This window comes from Telmatherina bonti (genome assembly GCF_933228915.1).
Source record: "Telmatherina bonti genome assembly, chromosome: 24".
Classification (NCBI taxonomy): Eukaryota; Metazoa; Chordata; class Actinopteri; order Atheriniformes; family Telmatherinidae; genus Telmatherina; species Telmatherina bonti.
Window position 1 is genome coordinate 12,214,517 of NC_136633.1, and position 22,322 is coordinate 12,236,838.

The 22,322-nt window shown below is 37.8% G+C and overlaps 1 protein-coding gene across 1 annotated transcript; it reads left to right on the forward strand.

Annotated features, from left to right (window-relative positions):
- Positions 1-415: 415 nt before the first annotated feature.
- Positions 416-6,696, forward strand: LOC306773794 (nuclear receptor subfamily 4 group A member 2-like; the record flags this gene model as incomplete). The annotated part of the gene is made up of 6 exons (XM_079263699.1): positions 416-1,270; positions 2,093-2,222; positions 2,316-2,473; positions 2,569-2,768; positions 3,543-3,721; positions 6,431-6,696. The coding sequence occupies 6 exons, from the start codon at positions 416-418 to the stop codon at positions 6,694-6,696; spliced, it is 1,788 nt and encodes a 595-aa protein (XP_079119825.1).
- Positions 6,697-22,322: the final 15,626 nt, after the last annotated feature.

Here is a 22,322-nt window from a genome sequence, read left to right on the forward strand (position 1 = left end):
ACAACCTTAACAGAGATGGGATTCATTTTTACCACACTGGACTGCAAAGATGTCTAAGTTTACTGCCAATTCTGCCGTCCTCTGCCAGTTAGAAAGAAGTGTATTGATGAGAGTATAAAGCTGCATATGATCTGCTGTTTTTGCTCAACATCAAGAAAAGTCAGGTGGAGAATAACATCTTGTGGAAAATAAGACTTAAAGGTAAGTTCTGATCAAAATTCACCGAATTTTAAGTGCGCTTAAGTTTTTTTTTTTTTTTTTTTTTCTAAAATAACAAAAAATATTTAAGCCAAAATCTAAGCATTAGATCCAAACATATGTTCTGTTTGGTCACTTGTTGACACTTTATTTTAAATAATCCTAGTTCCTATAGCAACTCTAGAATATGTGCATTGTGTGTATGTTTGCAGAGGCCATGCCGTGCGTCCAGACCCAGTGTGGCTCCTCTCCGCATGGAGCCAGCCCAGCCTCTCAGAGTGCCGGCGGGGAGCGCAGCTGCGACTTCCTCACCCCGGAATTCGTCAAGTTCAGCATGGATCTTACCAACAGCGAGGTCTCGGCTGCAGCTTCCAGCCCCAGCTTTGGCCCCTTGGTGGACAGTTACAACTCCGGGTACGACATAAAACCCCCGTGTCTCTTCCAGATGCCAGTTCAAGGGGAGATGCCGTGCGTCAAAGTGGAGGATACGCACGGATGCCCGCGGTATCAGCCGAACCAGCACCTCTCTCACCAGCCGGACGAGCTGCTCTCCTCTCCGAGCTCCGTTTATTACTACCGCCCTCCCTCGCCACACACCTCCATCACATCCAACTTCCAGACTCCAGCCGGACACATCTGGGAGGACTCCGGCTCACTCTACAGTTTTCGACAGGACTATTTGGCGGCGGCGCACAGGAAAAACGCACTTTCCAGGTTTTCACTGTTTTCCCTCAAGCACGCGCAACACGGAAGCCAGAGTTTGTCAGGCTGCCAAATGAAATTTGAAGGGTCTCTCCATGTGTCCATGAACCTGGATGCAGGAGGAGCGCACCACGCGCTGGACAGCTCCGCGGTTTTGGGCTCCTCCGGCCTGCAGGGGAAGCAGCCCGGGGTGGGCTTTCCTCATCACCTGCATCTCGCGCACGGCCAGCACTTTATGGAATACCAGAACTCTGCAGGCGCCGGCCAGGGACGCCTGAGCTCGGAGGGTCTGTGCGCAGTGTGCGGGGATAACGCAGCCTGCCAGCACTATGGCGTGCGCACCTGCGAGGGCTGCAAAGGCTTCTTCAAGGTTTGTTGGCTAAACTTCTAAACTTGTTTTTGGTTAGTGGACAGATTCTTATGATTAATTCAATGAAACTGCATTTAAAAGTGTTTTACAGGCTTAAACGTCTTCAGTACTGCGGCTCTAATTTTAAATTAGCCTTTCATGATAAAAGAAAATCCCACTGGGGCCTCTGCTCGGCCCTCTAAACTGGACATTATACAAGGGAAGCACGTTTTGATCTCATGATCTCTTGACAGGCGCGTTTTTACGGGCAAATGTCTTGTATAAAAATCGCCACCGACGTGCCACGAATAAAAATGTTCCCCTCCATCTCTCAGAAGGAGACTCCCGGGGGCGATTCTCCAAATTATGAAGGACCACGACCCTGTATTTACCCAGACTGGCCTGATGGCCCACAGGAGCAGAAGTGTTGCATTTAAATAGCAAAGGGCAGTTTCAGCATTTAACTTTTAATTTTAAAAAAAGGGTTTCAGTAACAACCACCAAAAGACCTTCTTCATGACATTTATTTAAATCGCAAAAATGCTCTTTATGGGTCTTTTTTTTTTTTTTTTTTAAAGCTTTATTGGTTTATTTAACACAGATATTGTTTCTTTTCTTATACAACAAACCAGAGGTACCATTCATGTTCTGACTTCTCTACAACATTCATCAAATACATTTTACAAATATGTCTTTTTTTTTTTTTTTTTTTTTAATCTAAAAGGAGCAATTGATCTCTTACAGTAAACCTGTGGTTAAAAGGCAGGAAATTGCCTGATCAAGTCCATGAAATGTTTATAATAACAGTCTGTTGAATAATATCTATTTCTTCTCGTTGTGCAGCGGACAGTACAAAAAAATGCCAAGTATGTTTGTTTGGCTGCCAAAAGCTGCCCTGTGGACAAGCGCAGGAGGAACCGGTGCCAGTACTGCCGCTTCCAGAAGTGCCTGGCCGTGGGAATGGTCAAAGAAGGTGAATTTAGACACTATTTTTCTTAAATTGTACGATATTTATGCAGTTAGAATCTGTGATTTATAGCTGAGATGTTGTCATTTTGCTCTGCAGTGGTGAGGACAGACAGTCTGAAAGGTAGAAGAGGTCGACTGCCATCCAAACCTAAAGCTCTATCAGACCTCAATTTACCTGGAAGCAACCTTCTGAGTGCCCTGGTTCGGGCACATGTGGAGTCAAATTTTCCACCGTCTCGCCTTGACTACTCCAAAGTAAGCAGAGCTGCCTTTATCAAACAGCAATAGCACCAAATTATCCTCAAAGTGCAAAATTAAGGCGTCTATGTGGTCATATGCTTTACCTGTAGTTCAAGGAGAGTCCAGGAAGTCCTCCGCAAGATGATGCTCAGCATGTTCGGCAGTTTTATGACCTCCTGACCAGATCAATGGAAGTGATTCGAGGCTGGGCGCAGAGGATCCCGGGCTTCATCTCCTTACCTAAACATGATCAAGACCTCCTGTTTTTCTCAGCATTCCTGGAACTTTTTGTTTTACGTCTGGCATACAGGTAATAAAAAAAAATAAATAAATAAAAAAAAAACTCCCTTTCATATGCTTAAAGGTGAATGAGGTCAATTAAAAATTGTAATCATAAACTAGAACTTGTGCTTGATAAAAAAAAAAAAAAAAACATCCAAAAATTTCTCTGCAGCATTTTTGTGAACACTCAAAAATAGAGGTACAAGATAAGGACATTTCTGTACCTATAGGTACATTTTAAAGAAATGTTCTCTCAAAAGTACAATACTGGTCTTTAAGAGACCAGAAGCACACCTTCAGAGTACGAAAAAGGGTTCAAAGTGACATAAAGTACAAATTTGTACCATTTCGACCATAAGGGTACCTGCAGCATTGAAAAATGTAATGTTAATGGCTGTAATGTTACAAACTAGAGCAGAGTTGAGTGATGACAGTAGTACTACTTAACAGTCATTTACTACACCAGACAATGAAGGTCAGATGCTGCAAACTAAGTGTATGTCTGGTCAGTATTTTGAGTTTTTGAAGATTATTTCTCGGTTAAAGATAAGATAATATTGCTAAGTTGCATGGACCAGGCCTAATGCTGTGGAAAACATAAAAAACACAATTTGATAAGGTGAGGTTGAACTTGATAAGGTACAAAAATAGACCAGAACTGAAGGGTACAGAAATGTCTCTCAAAAAAGTACACCCCCAGCGACAAGCATTTGTACCTTTTTAGGTACAAGCTGGTACCTCTATTTTTGAGTGTGAATCAAATGTTATTTCCCATTTAGCATAAGGTGTGCTGATGTTTCAGATCCAACCCGGAGGAAGGGAAGATGATATTCTGCGACGGGTCGGTGTGGCATCGGCTGCAGTGCCTGCGGGGCTTTGGGGAGTGGATCGACAGCATTGTTGAATTCTCTGCCAACCTGCAGCAGATGAACCTGGACGTCTCCACCTTCTCCTGCATATGTGCCCTCGCTCTGGTCACAGGTGACTGCAAACACATTTAGCATTCAAGATGTGTGTTTATATCTTAATTAAAGTTTAATTTAAGCACCCCATCTTCTCAGGGGTTTGGTATTGCAACTGGATTTAAAAACTGGTTTATCTGAAATATTTAGCAAAATATGAACCTGAAATGACCTTTTCCTGAATTTGCACCACGTCGTTATGGAAGATGGAGACCTGAGGAAGATTTTATTTAGAATGTTTTACAGCTGTAAGGTAGATTGGCCTAAATGAGTGTGTCAAAAGATTTGGCAAGAATAACTAAATCCTTACACAGTTAATATGAAAAAATGGATTGGAAATTGTTAAAATGATTACAAATGATAGCTAATCAATAAAGATTAGCAGACATATTTGGTTAGTTAAGATAACAAGGTAAGTACATGTATCCTATATGAGCAGTTAGACAAATGTTAATGGATAATTAAACTAATCTGATCTTTTCTAAAGGTATACGGGCAAAAAAATTAATAATAATAATTGTAAAGTATTTTGATGGCTGGCCAAATAACATGTAGATTTTAAATTAGATTAGTTTTAATCCAGATGATTTGCAGCGGCTAAATGCTAAAGGCTTTAGCTCGCTTGGTAAACATCTAGATAATTAGCATATAGATGGAAAAATTATCATAAAGTACTTTAGCATTTATAGAAATGTTATTGAGGCATAAATAAGGAAAAAGTAGTGGCTAGGCTGATTTATCTTCAAAATAATATTTATAGGTTTATTGGTAAAGGATGGGTAATTAGCATTATACCGTAGCCTACATTGAACTGTTTGTTAAATGATTTGGCAAGCTAGCTAAATCCTTAAAGTGGAATTTTTATGTGCATTTCAGGCTAATTTATTTTTATTTCTGAGACCAGAAGGGCTGGTATTGATCAAGTTATTGTCACAAATCGTTTTATTTACTTCAGACCGACTCTTTCCGTAGGCCGTCAGATCAGCCTGTGGGCAAAACGAGTGGATTGAGACTCTTCCGCATTAAGCCCCGCCTCCCGCCACTGCACTACATCGGGAGCGCGCACCGCACGTGCTTTCGCCGTCATTGTAACATCTCATAAACAGAAGGATTAGGCTAATATGAACTCAATAAAAAAAGAAAATACAATGTCAACACATAGCATACAGCCCTACATGTTGGAACCTGAATCAGACCCCGAAAACGAAGTGGAAAACAGCAACCCACAGCAACGAATGCAGCAGGATGTCTCTCTTTGGTAAACTCACCAGCCACCGTTGGAAATAACTTTATCCCACGTTTTCCACCCGCCTGATGTATTTGTACATGCCCTTGTTAACCAGTAGAAGGTAACCAATCACCGAACCTTATCCCCCGGGACGTCACAAGTAGAAAAACTCTCTAAAACGACGCGTTTTTCGTCGCCATGGAAACCGAACGGAGAGCGTGCTGGAACTCAAACTCAAACTCAAACATGCGTTTAGGTGATAAAAAACAGTGCCGTTCACATGTTTGATGAGGATTCAACACTGTAACACTGTAGAAAGCTCAGAAAACTCCAAATACCATAATAGGACCCCTTTAAGCTAGCTAGCTAAATAACATTCATTTAATAAGCATATCAAGAAATGGGTAGGAAAATTATTAAAGGGTTAAAAATGACAGCTAACCAATAATGATGCTTTATTAAACTATTTTTGTGCAATTATAAAACACTCACTGATGTAAAATCGAGAAGAAATGGTAGCTAATCTAACTGATATTTAAAAAACACTACGGGAGAAATGGTTCAGAAAAAAGGTTAACTAACCAAAAAAATGAATAAATATAAATTATTCTTAAAGAAACAAAATCATTAATGAACAGTTCATGTGATAAATAGTGAAAATAATTAGGTGAATATTAGCTAAATTAATTAGTGATTTATTAGCCTAAAGTAAAACTACCTGTGGTGTACAGTGCAGTCGCATCTAAACCAGAGCTGGTCCAAGGCATTACCAAACTGAGCAGAAACTTTAAATGTTCATTTTATTGTATTCTTCAAAAGAAACTAAAATGTTTTTGAATGATATGAATAAAAATGGTCATACACACAAAAACATGATTTTACACTATTGGTTGGTGAACTGGTCCATGGACTGGCGAGATGTCCAGGATGTTCCCCGCCTTTCGCCCAAAGACTGCTGGGATAGGCTCCAGCTTCCCAAGATCAATCATCCAATTAAGTGATTAGGATAATGAATGAATGAATGGTTGGTGAACTGCAATCTTAATTTCAATAACTTGTTTAGTCTTAAAGCAGTCTCCTGTCTGCTAATGTTTGCTGTCATTTTAAGATACTAGCTTAGTGCTACTCTCATTCATCACTCAACATTAAAAAGTGCAAATTGATACTGGACTTTTTTCTGACTTTGCTACTCCAGAAAACATGTGAGAACAGAGTGAAAACAGTAACATGTGAGCAACTACAAATAATGTAAATAACTGATTGTTTTACATTAACAGTGCTTAAATGAACCAGTAGGGCTAATAGCTCAGCATGTGGGCTGAGTTGGAAGTCGGGGTTGCAAAATCAAAATCTGCTTAGAGCCTTATCTACAGGAAAATGTGAACACACACATGCTGCACATTACTATTAACCCAATAAGGTAATATTTTTCAATAATTTTATAGACGATGCAAGATTTGAATGCATCATAACTCTTCTGATATTTCTTTGCAACTGCAGAGCGGCATGGTCTGAAGGAGCCGAGGCGCGTGGAGGAGCTGCAGAACAACATGGTCGGGTGCCTGAAGGAAGGCGGGACGATAAGCTCAGACAGGGGAGGCTCAAACCGCTGGTCCAACCATCTGTCCAGACTTCTGGAAAAGCTCCCCGAACTCCGCACTCTTTGTATCCAAGGCCTGCAGAGGATTTTCTACCTGAAACTGGAGGATCTGGTGCCGCCACCCGCCGTAATAGATAAGTTATTCTTGGACACATTGCCCTTTTAGAGACGTTGACTGGTTTTTGCTCGATTCCCATCAGTGATTCTGACAGTCTGAGCTTGGTGAGTCACACTGAATCAGTAAAAGAAAAAAAAAGTCAAATACATTTGTGAACACTTACTGTACCTGTAAATGCAAAATATTATTAAATGGAGTGTGAAGGAGATTCCAATGTCATTGTGAGACATGTTAGTTCAATATTTTCATTTGGTCTGACTGTCAGGCCAAAGCTTTGGACTGTAAATGAATGAAATGTAATGTTTTGGAGGTATTTTACACCTCTGTCTGCTTGTCAGCTTCTATTACAAAAAAGAAAAAAGAACAAAACAACACATTTTTATATAAACAAAACAATCAAACAAAAAAAAAACAATTGTTTTTCTTTATGTTTGATAAGTAATAGTTAAACACTTTAATTTTCATTTTTGTTCTGGAAGTAATTTGTCCTTGTTCATGGTTTTAATAAAAGATAAAGTTGTAATTGAATTACTACTGATGCAGCCTCTATAATTTTATTTCTAGACTTTTAATTCCAAAAATATTGTAGACAAAAATTACAATATCAAACCAAACAACTGCTGTGTTATTTCAATATTTCTTTTTTTGCATGTATTTAATTATAGGAAAAACATAAAGATACACACATGCACAATATAATATTAGATCCACAATAAAAGGATTCTGAGGGTCAAATTTATACATAATGTTTTGGTAAATTTAAAGTACATCAGTCTGATTTTATTATTTAAAATATGCAGAAAAATTACAAAACGTAATTGCATGTTGTTGTTTTTTTCCCCCAGTCTTTTATAAATGAGAAATGACAAATTTTCAGTGCGTGGAAAGGTTAAAGGTCACATTTATCTACTCGGGCAAAAGGCTGACAAATTTCATGCATACATTGCTAAGGAAGGGAAATGCACGTGTTGGTGTTTACATGGCCGTCGGCAGCCTGACATTTCTGCAGCCCTCTGGTCAGATGTGGCATTCAGGATGTCAGTTTCTGCTGCTTTTAGCAAACACAAAGGCTCTGAAAACAGCAGCAGCAAAAACAGCCAAATAAAATCTTTAAAGCTCCTGCTGATCCTCCTCTTGAAAAGTCTGCCGCGACAATTACAAGTAAAAACACCTACATCTACTTTAATTTTTGGCTTTGTTGGAAAAAATATAGTCTGTATGTCAGACATATTCACCTGAAATCATCCCAACGTCTTCTTTTCTATCCTGGAGATATAATATAGGATGATTTTCCCGAAGAGACTTAAAAAGGCTCGCAGATCAATAATCAGGTCATTGCGGTGGTGTGGCAGGCTGAGATAGAAATGAATCAATTGTGGTATCTGAGAAACAGCCAATTTATTCTGTTGGTGACGGTGATTGACAGGTGCGGTCGGCAAATACAATATCAGGTAGTTCACAGCAAAGAAATGCTTCTTCTCTTATTTATTTTACAAACACCATTACTGAAAACAGTCCATTAAGTGTAGTCAGTTCACCAAATGCAGATTTATTAAACATAATTGTCAGCTTGTAAGGAATTTGATTAGTCACAGTCATTTAAAACACTAAAAATATTCATTTTTTATGTTAAAAGGAAAGTAGACAGTCATTCAGATTAAAGGTTTTATATGCATGACTCCCTAACTGGTCTTAAAGTAAGTAAAACACAGCACTGTGTCACTATTTATGTAACAAAAACCAACTAAATAGATAATGTGTGGAAAAACCATGTCAGTTCATACCGATGAAACAGGGGGTATTGAAATACATTTAATTAATTCATCATAAAAGTAAAGGATTAGAATATTTAGGTGTGTGAGCATAATGCCAAGGAGGAAAGACATCAGCAACGATCTTAGATAAGCAACTGGTGATGGTGATGGACATAAATCTGAGAAGGGTCGTAATGCCATTTCATGACTATTTGGAGTTAGAAAGATCATTTACATGAAAATATTCGGGACAGCTGCCAATGGATGTCCAAACTGATTTGACAGTGATCAGAGAAACTGCAAAACAACAACAGAAGCTGCATCTCTTCGATATACAAATACTGAAGTATGGCTGGTTTTGCAGGAGAAACTCTTTTCCCTCTAAAGAGAACATGTTAGTAAAGCTGCATCTTCACAAACCACAAGGAGATGTCGACACACTGAACCAAACTGGAAGAGTTTGGTCATTAAAGAAAACAAACAACAAAAAAGAAACAAAACAAAACAAAGTATATCAGCAAAAATGCCTCACAGCAGCTGTAAAGCATGGTAGTGGAAGGTTGATGATCTGGGCTTGTTGAACATGAACGCCTCCCTACAATCACATGCGAGGCCGTCTGCCCGACAGCCAAACCTTGGCTGAAATTAATTCACATAAAACAACACTGGTCTTAAATTTACATGTAAATACATGTAGTCACCCAGTATTTATGTTCATACATTTACCTTTCTCAGTACACTTCTAAATACCATCCTTCCATTGGGAACATTTTTGAATGAATATGGCAATAAAGAGGTTAGGTAAATATATTGTCAAATAAAAACGTGTTGCTACTGCCAGATAATTTATTAACACGGGATATGATAACATAATGATAAAGATCTAATGGTTTTATGATCAGTACCGTCCAGTCGGACCTGCTTTCAGCAACTGATGATTGGTCTTGAAAATCCTGACCGGAGCAACCTTAGTATAAAGGAATCATTTCTGCTGTGCAAAATTAATTGCTAAGTGGAACATTATTTATCTGTGCAGTCCCTGAATGCATCAATCATTGCCCAACTTCCAGGTTTGAAAGCCCAAAGCGATGCATGACTGATGGTTTGCCATCCTTCTGATCTTTTCAGCCCTCAGGATTTGGTGAGTCCTCAACCCTAAGTTTTACAGTTTCTCCCAATTTTGACACCTTGTCCTAAATAAATCATCACAGAAACAGCTCGACTTAAAACTTCTTCAGAGACTCTTTCAGAAGGCTATCTTCACAAAAAAGGACCCAAAACCTTTCAGGTTGTTTTCTCTCCCCTTGCTAATATTTTAAAAGTTGGGTGTCACCAACTTTGTTGCAGTGATTTACACAAGTTCCTTTTTTATTATGCTGAAAAACTCCCACCCATAAGGAAGTGGCCTTCCCAGTTTGGTAGAACAACAGAATAAATACAAACATATGAGATATTCTCCAACGTTAGCTTCACAGCGCCTATAAAGCCTTTCTAACATGGGATTTGCGGTGATGCAATATAATTAGCTGGTATCTATAGTCTGGATGGGTAAAAAGACAACTACAGCTCCTATTTGAGATCCTTCATATCAGAGCCTGAGAGGTCAGCAAAAACCTCCAGAAGCGTGTTGTTTTGGGGATCCTGAAGCCCTTAGGCTGTATATGGCCACACAGCAGCATCGAGTATTTGATCTCTGCGCCCGACTGTTAGGATTTCTCTGCACGCTTTGATCTCTGCATCCACTCAGCTTCAATACAGCTTAACTCTTATCGCTGTCAGGCCAGAGACCGCGAGCATCAAGGCCGCTGTTGAGGGATTTCTAGGCAGGTTGCATTCCCCCGGTTACTTCCAACATGTAATCCAATACAGATTATCACAGATTATTGATTGGATGTTTTAATTATTGTGCGTGCGCCGTCTCGTGTAGGAATATCTCATAAACAAGCATGCGTAAACCTTCTTAATAGCACAGATCATTATGTCATCCATTTCTAATGACTTTCTTATAAAGAATGACCGGAAAAGTAAGCTAATTAGCCAATCACATGGCAGCACTTCAATAAAAGTTAGCATAAAGCAGATGGATCATCTCTCTCGTGTAAATTTGGCTGTGTTTAAAACCCCTTGTGCTTTACGTACAAGGTAGAATTTAGTATGCAGGCTCATAATTGGTTGGTTCAATCAGTGTCATGTTTCAGTGCTTTTAGCCAAAAGCAGCAGTAGCATAGCTGTGCTTAGCTTGTTCAATGCTCAGAGGAAATTTTAAAACCTTTAATTTGAAGGAGGTGAACAGGAAGTAATTGTAAAAATGAAAAACAAACAAAAGTAAGATGATGTCAGAGGTGATCTGTAATATTCAGCCATATCACAATGTTAAGACAGATAGTAAACACCACACCTTGCATTATGGGGAAGTTTGTGACGTAGACCGGTCGGACATTTACTTGAAAATTTGTTACAAATCAGTTCACCAGCTGGATACTTTTTGCATGCTGCTGATTTAGCAATAGTTTGCACACTGTTCTGCAGTTTGGCTAAATCGGTATGTGCTTATAAAAAAAAACAAAAAAAAAAAAAAACACACAACTTTATTTTTTAAACATTGTTAAATTTTTAATTTTACAAAAAACAAAAAAAAAAAAATACAACATGAAACGAAACACTTGTAAAAAAAAAAAAAGAAAAAAAAAACCATTATATCGAAACGTCAAAATCAAAATTACAATAATGCAACAAAATCATTCCACAGTCAAAAAAAAGCACATCACCACCTTCATTAGCACAATATAATGTATATTAATAACAAAACACTTAGTCAAATTTCTCACTCATCCAACCCTCGACATCTAAATAATTTTGTTTCAGGAAATTTGAGAAAGTAGTCAAGCTTGTTTTTTTGTAGAATAACTTATTTTCTCCAGGGCCAAATCAAAAAAGTCCTTCCTCTCAACCCATGAGCTATCCCACAAGGCTTGTCAGACTTCCATAAGTGGGAAATACAACGCTTTTCTTCCAAAAAACAAATATTCCAAAGTGTTCTAACTTATTTTGAAGTGGTAAAATGTTCAGGGTAAATATTTAACAAACATAATTTAGGGCTAAAAAGCACTTTCACATCAACAATTTCACAAACCAGGCGACATTTTAAACAGAAAAAACAAAGAAAATAAATTAAAACTACAACTGGTTGAAAAGAAAAAGAAAACACGTGTTAAAATCCAAACAAAACAAAGTGTGTTTCCCAGAAGCACTCACTCCCCTCCCCAAGTTCACACATCCAGCCTGTCTGAGGACAGGTCATGGTTATAAAGTAAAGCCCATCCACCATGACGGTACGGTGAGGAACAGCATGCCTAGACGTAGCCCCATGCAAGTTATTAGAACAAAATACAACTCAATGCAAGCGGTAATGTATCATAAATTCACACAAGACAAACAAAGTGTTACTGCAGGAGTGTCCATATTCACACATCAGACTAGGTAAGAAAAAAAAAAGAAAGTCTGAGTCATTTAACTATTCAGTGTATCCCTGCTCCACTCAGACTTTAGTCCCCGTATGAAAGCCTTTGCTGCTTCGCTGCTGTTGCTGTGTTACTTGTGATCTGTGCTCCAGAACACAATTGCTGAACCACTTCTTATACTGAATTGAAACCATGATCAATGTTTTAAACTAGTTACTGTAAACGTCTGATTTTTATTTTATAGATCTTTAAAAGATGTTTTAAAATTTGTTTCACATGTCATTAAAAGCTCCTCACTCATAACTTCTGAGCCGAAAGAATCTAATTCTGTAGTGAAGTACAGCAGAGTAGGAGCTGGGACCAGTCACCGTAGGAGCTGGGACCAGTCAACATACAGGCAGGATGAGGACGAACTGTGCTGTAAGGACAATATTGTCATCCTTCATATCACTAAAACCACGGTGATGGTTGTGGTTCTGGTGGACTGGCCGGTGCTGCAGCAAGTGGTAAAGTCTGTTCAGAGACCAGCTGGACTGAAGACGAGGCTTCCTGCATCATGCAGCATCACCAGGCTGGAAAACAGCTGGATGCTGTCTAAATGATGGACGGTGTCCTGCCAGGAGTATTTCTAAATGCATTTTTAACAGTTGTATATTTTTATCTTTTATATGGCTTTAAGCATTTACTCCAGTTCGTACCTTTAAGAGAGAATCCTGACAGGAAAGTATCCAAACTGGTTTATGATGAGGCGTCCTGATTTAGCTTAAAGCCTGTTTTTTTTTTTTTTTTTTTTACATTATTATTGTCATTGTTGCTACTTTTGAGTCAATAAATACTTGTGCCCTCTTTCATTTGCTGCCTTTTTGTTTGAGACTTTGATGAAACGATTGAAAGCCGGTGTGTGAAATGAAAAACCAGCCTTCACACACTCGCTGGTGTTGTTGGGAATAAAGCAGATGAGAGACGTGATTTGTGCCATTAAACTGATTAATCCTCTGTAGCTGTACTTGACATTTCATTTTTATGCCACAAAGACATGAGGATCTTTTTTTTTTTTTTTTTTTTTTAAATCGCAATCTCGTACATTAATGTCCAAACTGATTACTTTGTTTATACAGAGTTGGAATCACTATTTAACGAGTGAGTGTTGAATTCTTTAGATTTCTCCTATTTGATTAACATTAAAATGTTTTCATCTTTCCATCCATGTATGTATAAATCTCCCTAATTAAACTGTTTATTCAACATAATCTCCTCCTTAAAGCTCTATGAAGTCATATAAGCATGAACAGAATAAATTCCTGTCAGATCACCAAATAAATCCCTTTAAACACTGTTTAGAAAAAGCAACAAGTGGAATCCACCCAGGATCTACTTAGCATTTATTTCTCTAAACTGTCACGTCATCCGAACCACAGACAACTCAAAGGGATTAAAGCTCATTATTATTTCTGTTGGTGAATCCTTCTGGGAGTCCTCGCCACCCGACTGAGTTCAGCATCCCGCGCTAACGGGACAAACTGCATCAGAGACGATAAACGGGAATGATGATGAAGTGTGTTAATCAGCAACCTTCACCATTTTTAAGAGGTTTTTTTCTATGAATTTGGGTGGAAGGGATCTTTAAAGAAATTTAGTTTGTTAAACACAGTTAGTTGGAAATAAATTAAATCAGATAAAGACATCACAGTCCTTATGTCTGCCTTACCAGAACCAGGCTGGAACTAGGCCCCCTTAGAGCTTCAGAACTGCTTGAATTCTTGGTGATCCTGACGGCAGGATGGATCCATGTTGTCATGATGTTTCCAGCAGATTCTCATCCTACCATGTGAATGTGGAGTTGAAATGGAGACTCAGACCAGCAACGTTTCTCCATCTTCTATTGTCCAGTTCTGGTGAGTCTGTGTGAATTGTAGCCTCAGTTTCCTGTTCTTACTGACAGGAGGGAACCCGCTGTGGTCTTCTGCTGCTGGAGACCATCTGCTTCCAGGCTGGACGTGTTGTGTGTTTAGACATGATGTTCTGCATATCCTAGATGGAACCAGTTCTTTAACTTCCTGTTGTCTTTCCATCATCTCCAACCAGTCTGTCCATTCTCCTCTGACATCAACCAGACACTCTGGTCTAGACATCTGCTGCTCGCTGGATATTTCTCTTCTTCAGACCATCTCTGTAAATCCTGGAGATGGTTGTGTGTGAAAATCCCAGTAAAAACTCCGACCAACAACCGCGCTACGTTAAAAGTCACTTAAATCCTCTTTCTTCATCATTCTGATGCTCAGTTTGAATGTCAGTAAGTTGTCTTCACCATGTCTACATGACTACCTGTGTTATTTTACTCCCATGTGATTGGCTGACAAGATGTTTGTTTTAACAAGTTTTTAAATAAACAGATAAATAAATCTTTTTTGTTTTATTTATAGATAAAAATAAAATAATAAAGAGTCTAGCAGTTATTCAAGTCCATACTGTAAGCAGATGCTGGGATTTTTGTGTTGAAATACCAGAAACTGCTGTAACTTACATTATTGGTACCATTAAGGCTGAAACACAGTAACTAAATAATTATGTAGAAGTTGGTTTGGTTTACTGAAGACGTATGTTAGGCTCTTCAGCCCACTATCATCACTTTACATTTGTTCTGTTGCTGCAATTAAAACGACCATTTCTCCATTTCAGAACAAAATATCAGACACTTTAAATCAGGTTTTGTAACAAGGCAGTTTTATCTCTCGCACAAGACATGTACTTTAAAGTTTTGCCTTTAAAACAGCTTTGTTTAATAATAGAATGATCTTAAATTGATCTCAACATTTCCTTGTTCCAGATAGTGATACAAATATCAAAAAGTATAGTTTAAAATAGTTTACATCTTACCAACTCTCAGGAACGGGCAGTGAAGATGATGAAGGAGTGGACCCAAACGCAGAGATGAGGGGAACAGGGATGTCGATTCTAGTGGATTTATTATAACAACGGACACTCAAGGGACTAACTACAACAAAATGATCCAGCAAACAAGGAATGAAACTGAGGAGTATAAATACACAGAACAAAACGAGACACAGGTGAAACAAATTAACTAAATGAACCCAGGTGAACTCAATAACAGGAAATCAATGAAGCTAAACAAGAACCGAGGGAACTAAACAGGAAAAACTACAAAATAAAACAGGAAGCCCAAAAACAAAGCACCGAAAAACCCAAATCATGACACCAACAGCAGCAGGATTATAGTCATAATTTATTGTAGTAATCATATTAAAGCCTCAATAAAACTTGTTATATTTCTTGCATGGACTGTTACTGAACACTACCACACAATATTAGTCATAGATTAAGGAACAAGCACATTTTATACACTGTTGCAGATAAAATCCACTTAATTGTCACTAAATATAACCAGAATACAAATATAATCATTATATTTAGTTTTAATTTATATTTTAAACAGGGTCCCACCTTTTGGGGGGGCTTATGGTTGTAATAATGTGTATATAATATGTAGACGCTGTCGATGCTTTCCAAAAAGAATTTCACATTTTCATCCATCTGACCACAAAACTTTTTTTACTCCTCTGACAGTTTCAAATGAGCTTCCGTTCAGAGAAGGCGGCAACATTTCTGGCATATTCACATATACGGCCTCTTTGCATGACAGAGTTTCAACCTGCGTTTGTGGATTTCAGGGGGGAACTGTGTCGACGGAGTGATGTCTGGGAGTATCTCTGAGTTCATGCAGTAGAGAATCCTGCCTGGTTTTCATGGCGTACTGCATTAGGCTTTAAGATCACAAGGATTCAGTTTTGATCTACAACCTTGTCCTGTGCGCACAGAGATTCCTTCAAAATCGTTGAATCGTTTGATGATATTACACACTTTAAATGGTGGGATCATCAAAATCTGTCGGACATTGTTCAACAATGTTTAGATACTGTCATGATAAAGTGACTCCATCTCTCTGAGTGCCGTGTACATACGTAGTCGGGTTTTTGTAAAATTAAATACCCCCCTCAAATCAGAAAAACTTGAGTTCACTCAATCTTCTCATTAAAAAAAAAAAAATCTTTCCACACCCAACCACATGAACACGTTGTTTCGTACATTCAGAGGGCACACATGCCGTTTCTGAGTGTAGCCACAGGTTGCACATGTGACGTTTCGAAACCTAAAACCTTGCTTATGTAAGTCCACATGCAGATGCACAAACGCAGTGTTTATATATCTTCACTTTGGTTGGAAATATTTGAAAGAACCGTTTTTAATGACATAAAGCTGCACTTCTGTGTGGATTACAGGTCAAAACAAAGAAAAACATCTTTGTTTTGTGCTTTGTACCTGCTACGTATGGACAAGGCCTGAAATGTTTCCTATAAACCAAGCCATGTTACTGGTCTGTTGCCAGTTAACCTCATTCATTGTTAAATTCTCCTCCAGGTGATTCATATTTGTGCCATTTTTTTTCCTTTTTTTTTTCTGGCCCTTGTTTAAATTTTCATTACAGAGAAACAGTGAGCAACCCCAGTTCCAAAAGAGTTAGCATGTAGTGTAAAATATAAATAAAACCAGAATGCAACAATTTCCAAATCTTTATCAACCCATATTTTATTCCCAGTAGCACATTAATGGCTTATCAGATACTAAAACTGAAACGTTTTATCATTTCATGGAAAATATGAGCTCAGGGTGAATCTGATGGCAGAAACTCGTATAGAAAGTTGTAACAGGTGCAACAAAAGGCTGGAAAAGTACAAATTGTCTACAAATTAAAAACAAGTGAAGGAGCATTTCACAAATTAGTCTACGTCTAATTTTCAGAACAGAATCATAACTTAATATCCCAAGTGTCCCATGCGCACAGGGATTCCTTCGGATTCTCTGAGTTGTTTGATGATATTGTACACTGTAAATGTTGGGATCTCCAAAGTCTTTATAATTTAACATTTTACATAATTTTACTTCTTCAGGTGTGATATTATTATTTTTACCCTTTAAGTTTGTGTAAAACTTTACATTTCCCACAATGCAACATGGCAGAATTTTACATTCAGTAAAGTTTTGGACGCTGTTTCAGGTCTCAAACAGAACGGTTTGAATTATAGAAGTGAAAAAAATGAAAACAGAAACTCTGAGCCTCAAAGGGAATAAAAGACCGCAGGTTCCAGCTGAAACAGTTTTGTTTCACTCGTGCTGCAACTTTACAAACACAGCGAGATGATGATGAAGATTTGGTGTTCTCATCACGTTCTGACTGGAGAGAAGCTGCAGATCTGTCAGGAGGAGGGCGGCAAAGCCGGCCAACCGCCTGCAGCACTGAAGGAGATGCAAAAGAAAAGTAATCTGCAGACCTCCAACAACACATGAAAGAGAGCTCCACTATCAGTCCATCCCAAAGCATCAATCTTTTTATTTTAAAAAAGGTGCTCAGGAGGGCGTTTGAAGAGGAATGAGGAGCTCGGGGGGGACGGGGTTAGAGACTCAGGAGGATTCTGAGCTTTCTTTGAGGATTATGAGGACATTTACAGTCAGAGACAAAGACCTGATGTGATGACTGATCCTGGATCAGCCTTACATTCCTGTAGAGAGTGATGGACGGGTAAAGTTCAGACCTTTCCCTCCATATGGTACCAAATGTCACACGTGCAATAAATATATACAGTAAATAAATACCCATGGAAAGAGCGTGTGCACTGCTGTTTGACAGGTCAACATTATTTATATTCTTCTACATACATATACGTATAGCCTCCACAATACCCATGTATTCTGGTGACAGGTCTAAAAAGGGATAGGAAGAAGTATAACTTATTTGCTCCAAGCCCGACGCACATAATTAATGATTACACCTATTATCCTGTTTTCCATAGTATATATATATATATATATATATATATATATATATATATATATATATATATATATATATATATATATATATATAGATAGATAGATAGATAGATAGATAGATAGATAGATAGATAGATAGATAGATATACATATATATATATATATATATATATATATATATATATATATATAGAGAGAGAGAGAGAGAGAGAGAGAGAGAGATAGATATAGTAAGTAAGTAAGTAAAGTTTATTTATAAAGCGCTTTTCACAGATAAAAATCACAAAGTGCTGTACATAAAAATGGGTACAATAACACAATCAGCAACAATCAGCAAAAATTAAAATCATCCAAGAATCAACCAAAAGCTCTTCTAAACAGTAGAGTCTTTAGCTGCATTTTAAAAGAGTCCACAGAGTCAAGCACACGAAGGGACAGAGGCAGCTCATTCCAGAGTCTGGGAGCAACAGACTGGAAAGACAGGTCACCACGAGTTTTAAAACGAGTTTTTGGAACCTTCAGGAGGTTCTGGCCAGAAGACCGAAGAGAGCGTCCAGAAGAGTATGGACATAGTAAGTCGGTGATGTACTGAGGGGCCTGACCATGTAACGCCTGAAAGGTCAATACTAAAATTTTAAAATCTATGCGAAATTTAACAGGAAGCCAATGAAGACGTGTCAAAACAGGGGTGATGTGGGCTGTTCTGGCTGCACCTGTCAAAAGTCTGGCAGCAGAGTTCTGCACAATTTGAAGCTTATTTAGAGTTGTCTTATTTATGTAAGTGAAAACAGAGTTACAGTAATCAATGCGACTCGAGATGAAAGCATGGATGATCATTTCAAGATCTGATTTTGACAACAACCTCCTTACTTTAGAGATGTTTCTTAGATGATAGAAACTGTTTTTGGTCAGTTGTCGGGTGTGACTCTCCAAAGACATGGCCTGATCAAACACAACCCCAAGGTTTCTGAGACTGGTTTTCACAGACCAGAGCACCAAGATAGTTTTTGATCATAGGTATCTTTTTATCAGGGGCAATGATCAGAGTTTCTGTTTTGTTAGAATTTATCTGAAGGTAATTTGAGGAGAGCCAGTTTTTAATGCAGGACACACATTCTAACAACATAGATAAAAAATAAAACTCTGAATCATTGAAGGAACAGTACAACTGAATATCATCAGCGTAAAAGTGATAAGATACATTTTCAAAACCACAAATAAGTCGGCCAAGAGGCAATAAGTACAAAAGAAACAAAACAGGTCCCAGAACAGAACCATGGGCCACTCCACACGACAGTTTAGACACATGAGACATTATATTGTTTACCGCAACATTAAAGGTTCTACCTTTTATGTATGAGGAGAACCACTGAAGAACAGTCCCAGAAAAACCCATCTCTGATTTAAGTCGATCAATCAATAAGTCATGGTCTACTGTGTCAAAGGCAGACGTTAAATCTAGTAAAACCAAAACTGTGTAGCGACCAGAGTCAGCGGCCATCATCACATCCTTTGAAACTCTCAATAAGGCAGTTTCAGTGGAGTGCTTTTTGCGGAAACCTGACTGAAATTTGTCGTAAAAATCATTTTCTTCCAAAAATGTAGTTAGCTGTTCAGCCACTACTTTCTCTAAGATCTTAGAAAGGAAAGGAAGTTTTGATATGGGCCTATAATTTCTTGGTTCCGCAGGATCTAGATTTGTTTATTTAAGGATGGGATTTACCACTGCATGTTTGAAGTAGCTGGGGACTGAGCCAGATTCCAATGAAAGATTGATCAATTTAACAAACCAAGGACCAACTACATCAAAAACCTTCACAAACAAAGATGTCGGTAGAATGTCTGCCAGACTTGAGGAAGGTTTCATCTTGTCCACTAAAGCCTTCACATTCTGCAGGCTGACAGGAGTGAACGAGGACCATATCCGAACACTATTTGACACAGGGCATAAGTTATTTAAAGAAGGACTGATGCTGGCCCTAATGTCTTTCACTTTGGACACAAAGAAGTTAAAAAAATTATTGCAATCCTCCTGTGTATACACAGGAACATGTGGAGATGAAGGCACAACAAGGTTTTCAATAGTATCAAACAGGACTTTGGGGTTTTTCTTATTACATGACACTAGATTTGAGAAGTAAGTTGACCGAGCTACTTTTATCGTTTCATTTAGCGCCGACATCATTTCTTTAAGATTGAGTCTATGTACCTCTAATTTTGTGGCTTTCCACAAACGCTCCACTTTCCGACAGCTTATATAGATAGATAGATAGATAGATAGATAGATAGATATAGATATATCTATGTATATATACCTATACCTACACATTCATATATGCATACACATACATACCCATATGCATACCTACACCCATACACATACGTACATTTATATTATACAACATTTATACATTATACAACATTTATATTATACAAACATATAGACTCATGCATATACCTACACACACACACACACACATATACATAATGATACCTAGCTGTATATAGATTGACTGCTGTTGATGATTGATGACCGCATCAGGAAGGAGAAGGTGAGTTTTAGATCCATCTGAAACAAAATGTATGGCCCGCTTCTTAAAAACAGCAAAACTCGCTTCCCGTATCTTGACAGTCACATGTCAGACTGTCAGCTTCATGTTTTCAGGTAAAATACAGAAAAAGGTGGCAGCAATCCCATTGGCTAGATTCTTTTTTTTTTTTTTTTTCTATTGAAACAGTATGAACCTGAAATCTTTCATTTTTGGTCTATTTATGTTCACTATAGATGTCTTTCTAGTCATAACTACCACTGGAATATTCCTAAATAAAACAATTACTGATGACAAAACACTGGCTAACTCTTTTAATGACATTACCACTTTAGTTGTAATGAAAGCAATTAGTTGGTTAAAAAAAAAAAAAAAAAAAAAAAAAAAAATCATATCTCATTCACAGCTGCCTTTCTTTTCCCATCCGTGCCCCTTTCCGGGTCCCCTAATCAATAATTCTCTAGATCCGCCCCTGAATTTGACATTTTAAGCCAACAACAAATTTTAAAAGTAGACAACGCTGTAAAACCTGCATGTTTAGATAAGTTAGGCACACAGCAGGAGTTTCACTCTGGAAAGTAAGGTGGATGTGTCCAAACTGGACATTAACGGCTTCCAATACATCAGAAAGCATTGCGTTGTTTTCCCACAGATGCCCTTTTTAAACGCAACAATATAACTCTCACAGTTTTTCCAGGCTCTGAAACATCTGCGATGGAACGTGGATTATGGTCAGACCAGTCATGGTTTTGGGTTGCTGTTGGTGGATCTCATTTTACATGTGGCACATTATTTATCAATTTATCAACAGGTAGAAAAGAAAAGAAAAGAAAAGAAAAGAAAAGAAAAGAAATATTCTGACTTCATACAATCCTTAAAGAGATGAGTTAAACTTTGCATTTGGAGCTGTGACCTGTAATATCATGTAAGTGAAAATGTCTCCATCTAGTGGTTGAAAACAGAAAAACCAGAACACAGAAGCTGACGAGCTTCACACACACACACACACACACACACACACACACACACACACACACACACACACACACACACACACACACACACACACTTCATGATTAGATAAAAGCACTGCTGCTGCATTACTAAAAACACAAGGTTTTTAGTACAACAAGTAGCCTCCGGAACAAGACATCCTCAAGTTAATTATTATATACTACGATATTGAATTTCCCTTTTGGGGATTAATAAAGGGGCAATTCCATGCAAATGGCAACTTCACCATGAAAAAAAGTAACCATATTTAAAATAAAACCTATTGCTGGTAACAAACCAACTGCACTAGAAATTAGAATTATTATTATTATTATTTTTATTTATTTTTTTTTTTTTTAAAGTTTATTTGTTTTTATTTTTTATTTATTTTTTTTCTAACCATAAAAAAATAAAATAGAAATTTTTTTTAGAACGTTGTTAAAAAAATTTTTTATATCAAACTTCTTCTGTGGTGCTTGTTTGACACCAAACAGCTAGAACATAGAGGAGTGTTTGATCCAAGCTTGAAGACGGATTAAACTGGAAGGAAACTTGTTTCTGTCTCTAAAAGCATGTTATAAAGCAGATTAAATGACTAATAATTAAATGATAGAGATCAATTCATCCACCCAATGTTATGATTTCACAGTGGATTGTGGCGTTCAAGTGCAATGTGCAGACTGGGAATGTGGAGCTCTGCTCTTTCCCTTCATTAATGCTGCCTTCATCTGCCACTGGGAACTTTCATTGTCAAATATACGTCAAGAAAAACAAGGTTTCCATTTGCTTTGAGTAAAGTTTGTTCACTCTGAATTTATTCTATGTTGATCACCACCACATACTTTATGTAACAGGAAAAAATCTTTCCTTTGCATCAGTTTAGAGCGATGACACAACTTCTGATTTCCTTCTTCTGCAATGACTGTCACTCAAATCCAAACTGGCCAATAGAAAGGCTACTCGTATCTTTAGGCCCTGCCCACCAGATTCAGCTGAACATTAGTAATGTTTCAAAGAACATTTAAATCACAAATAAATATAAAATTCTGGATTTTATTCTATTTTATTTT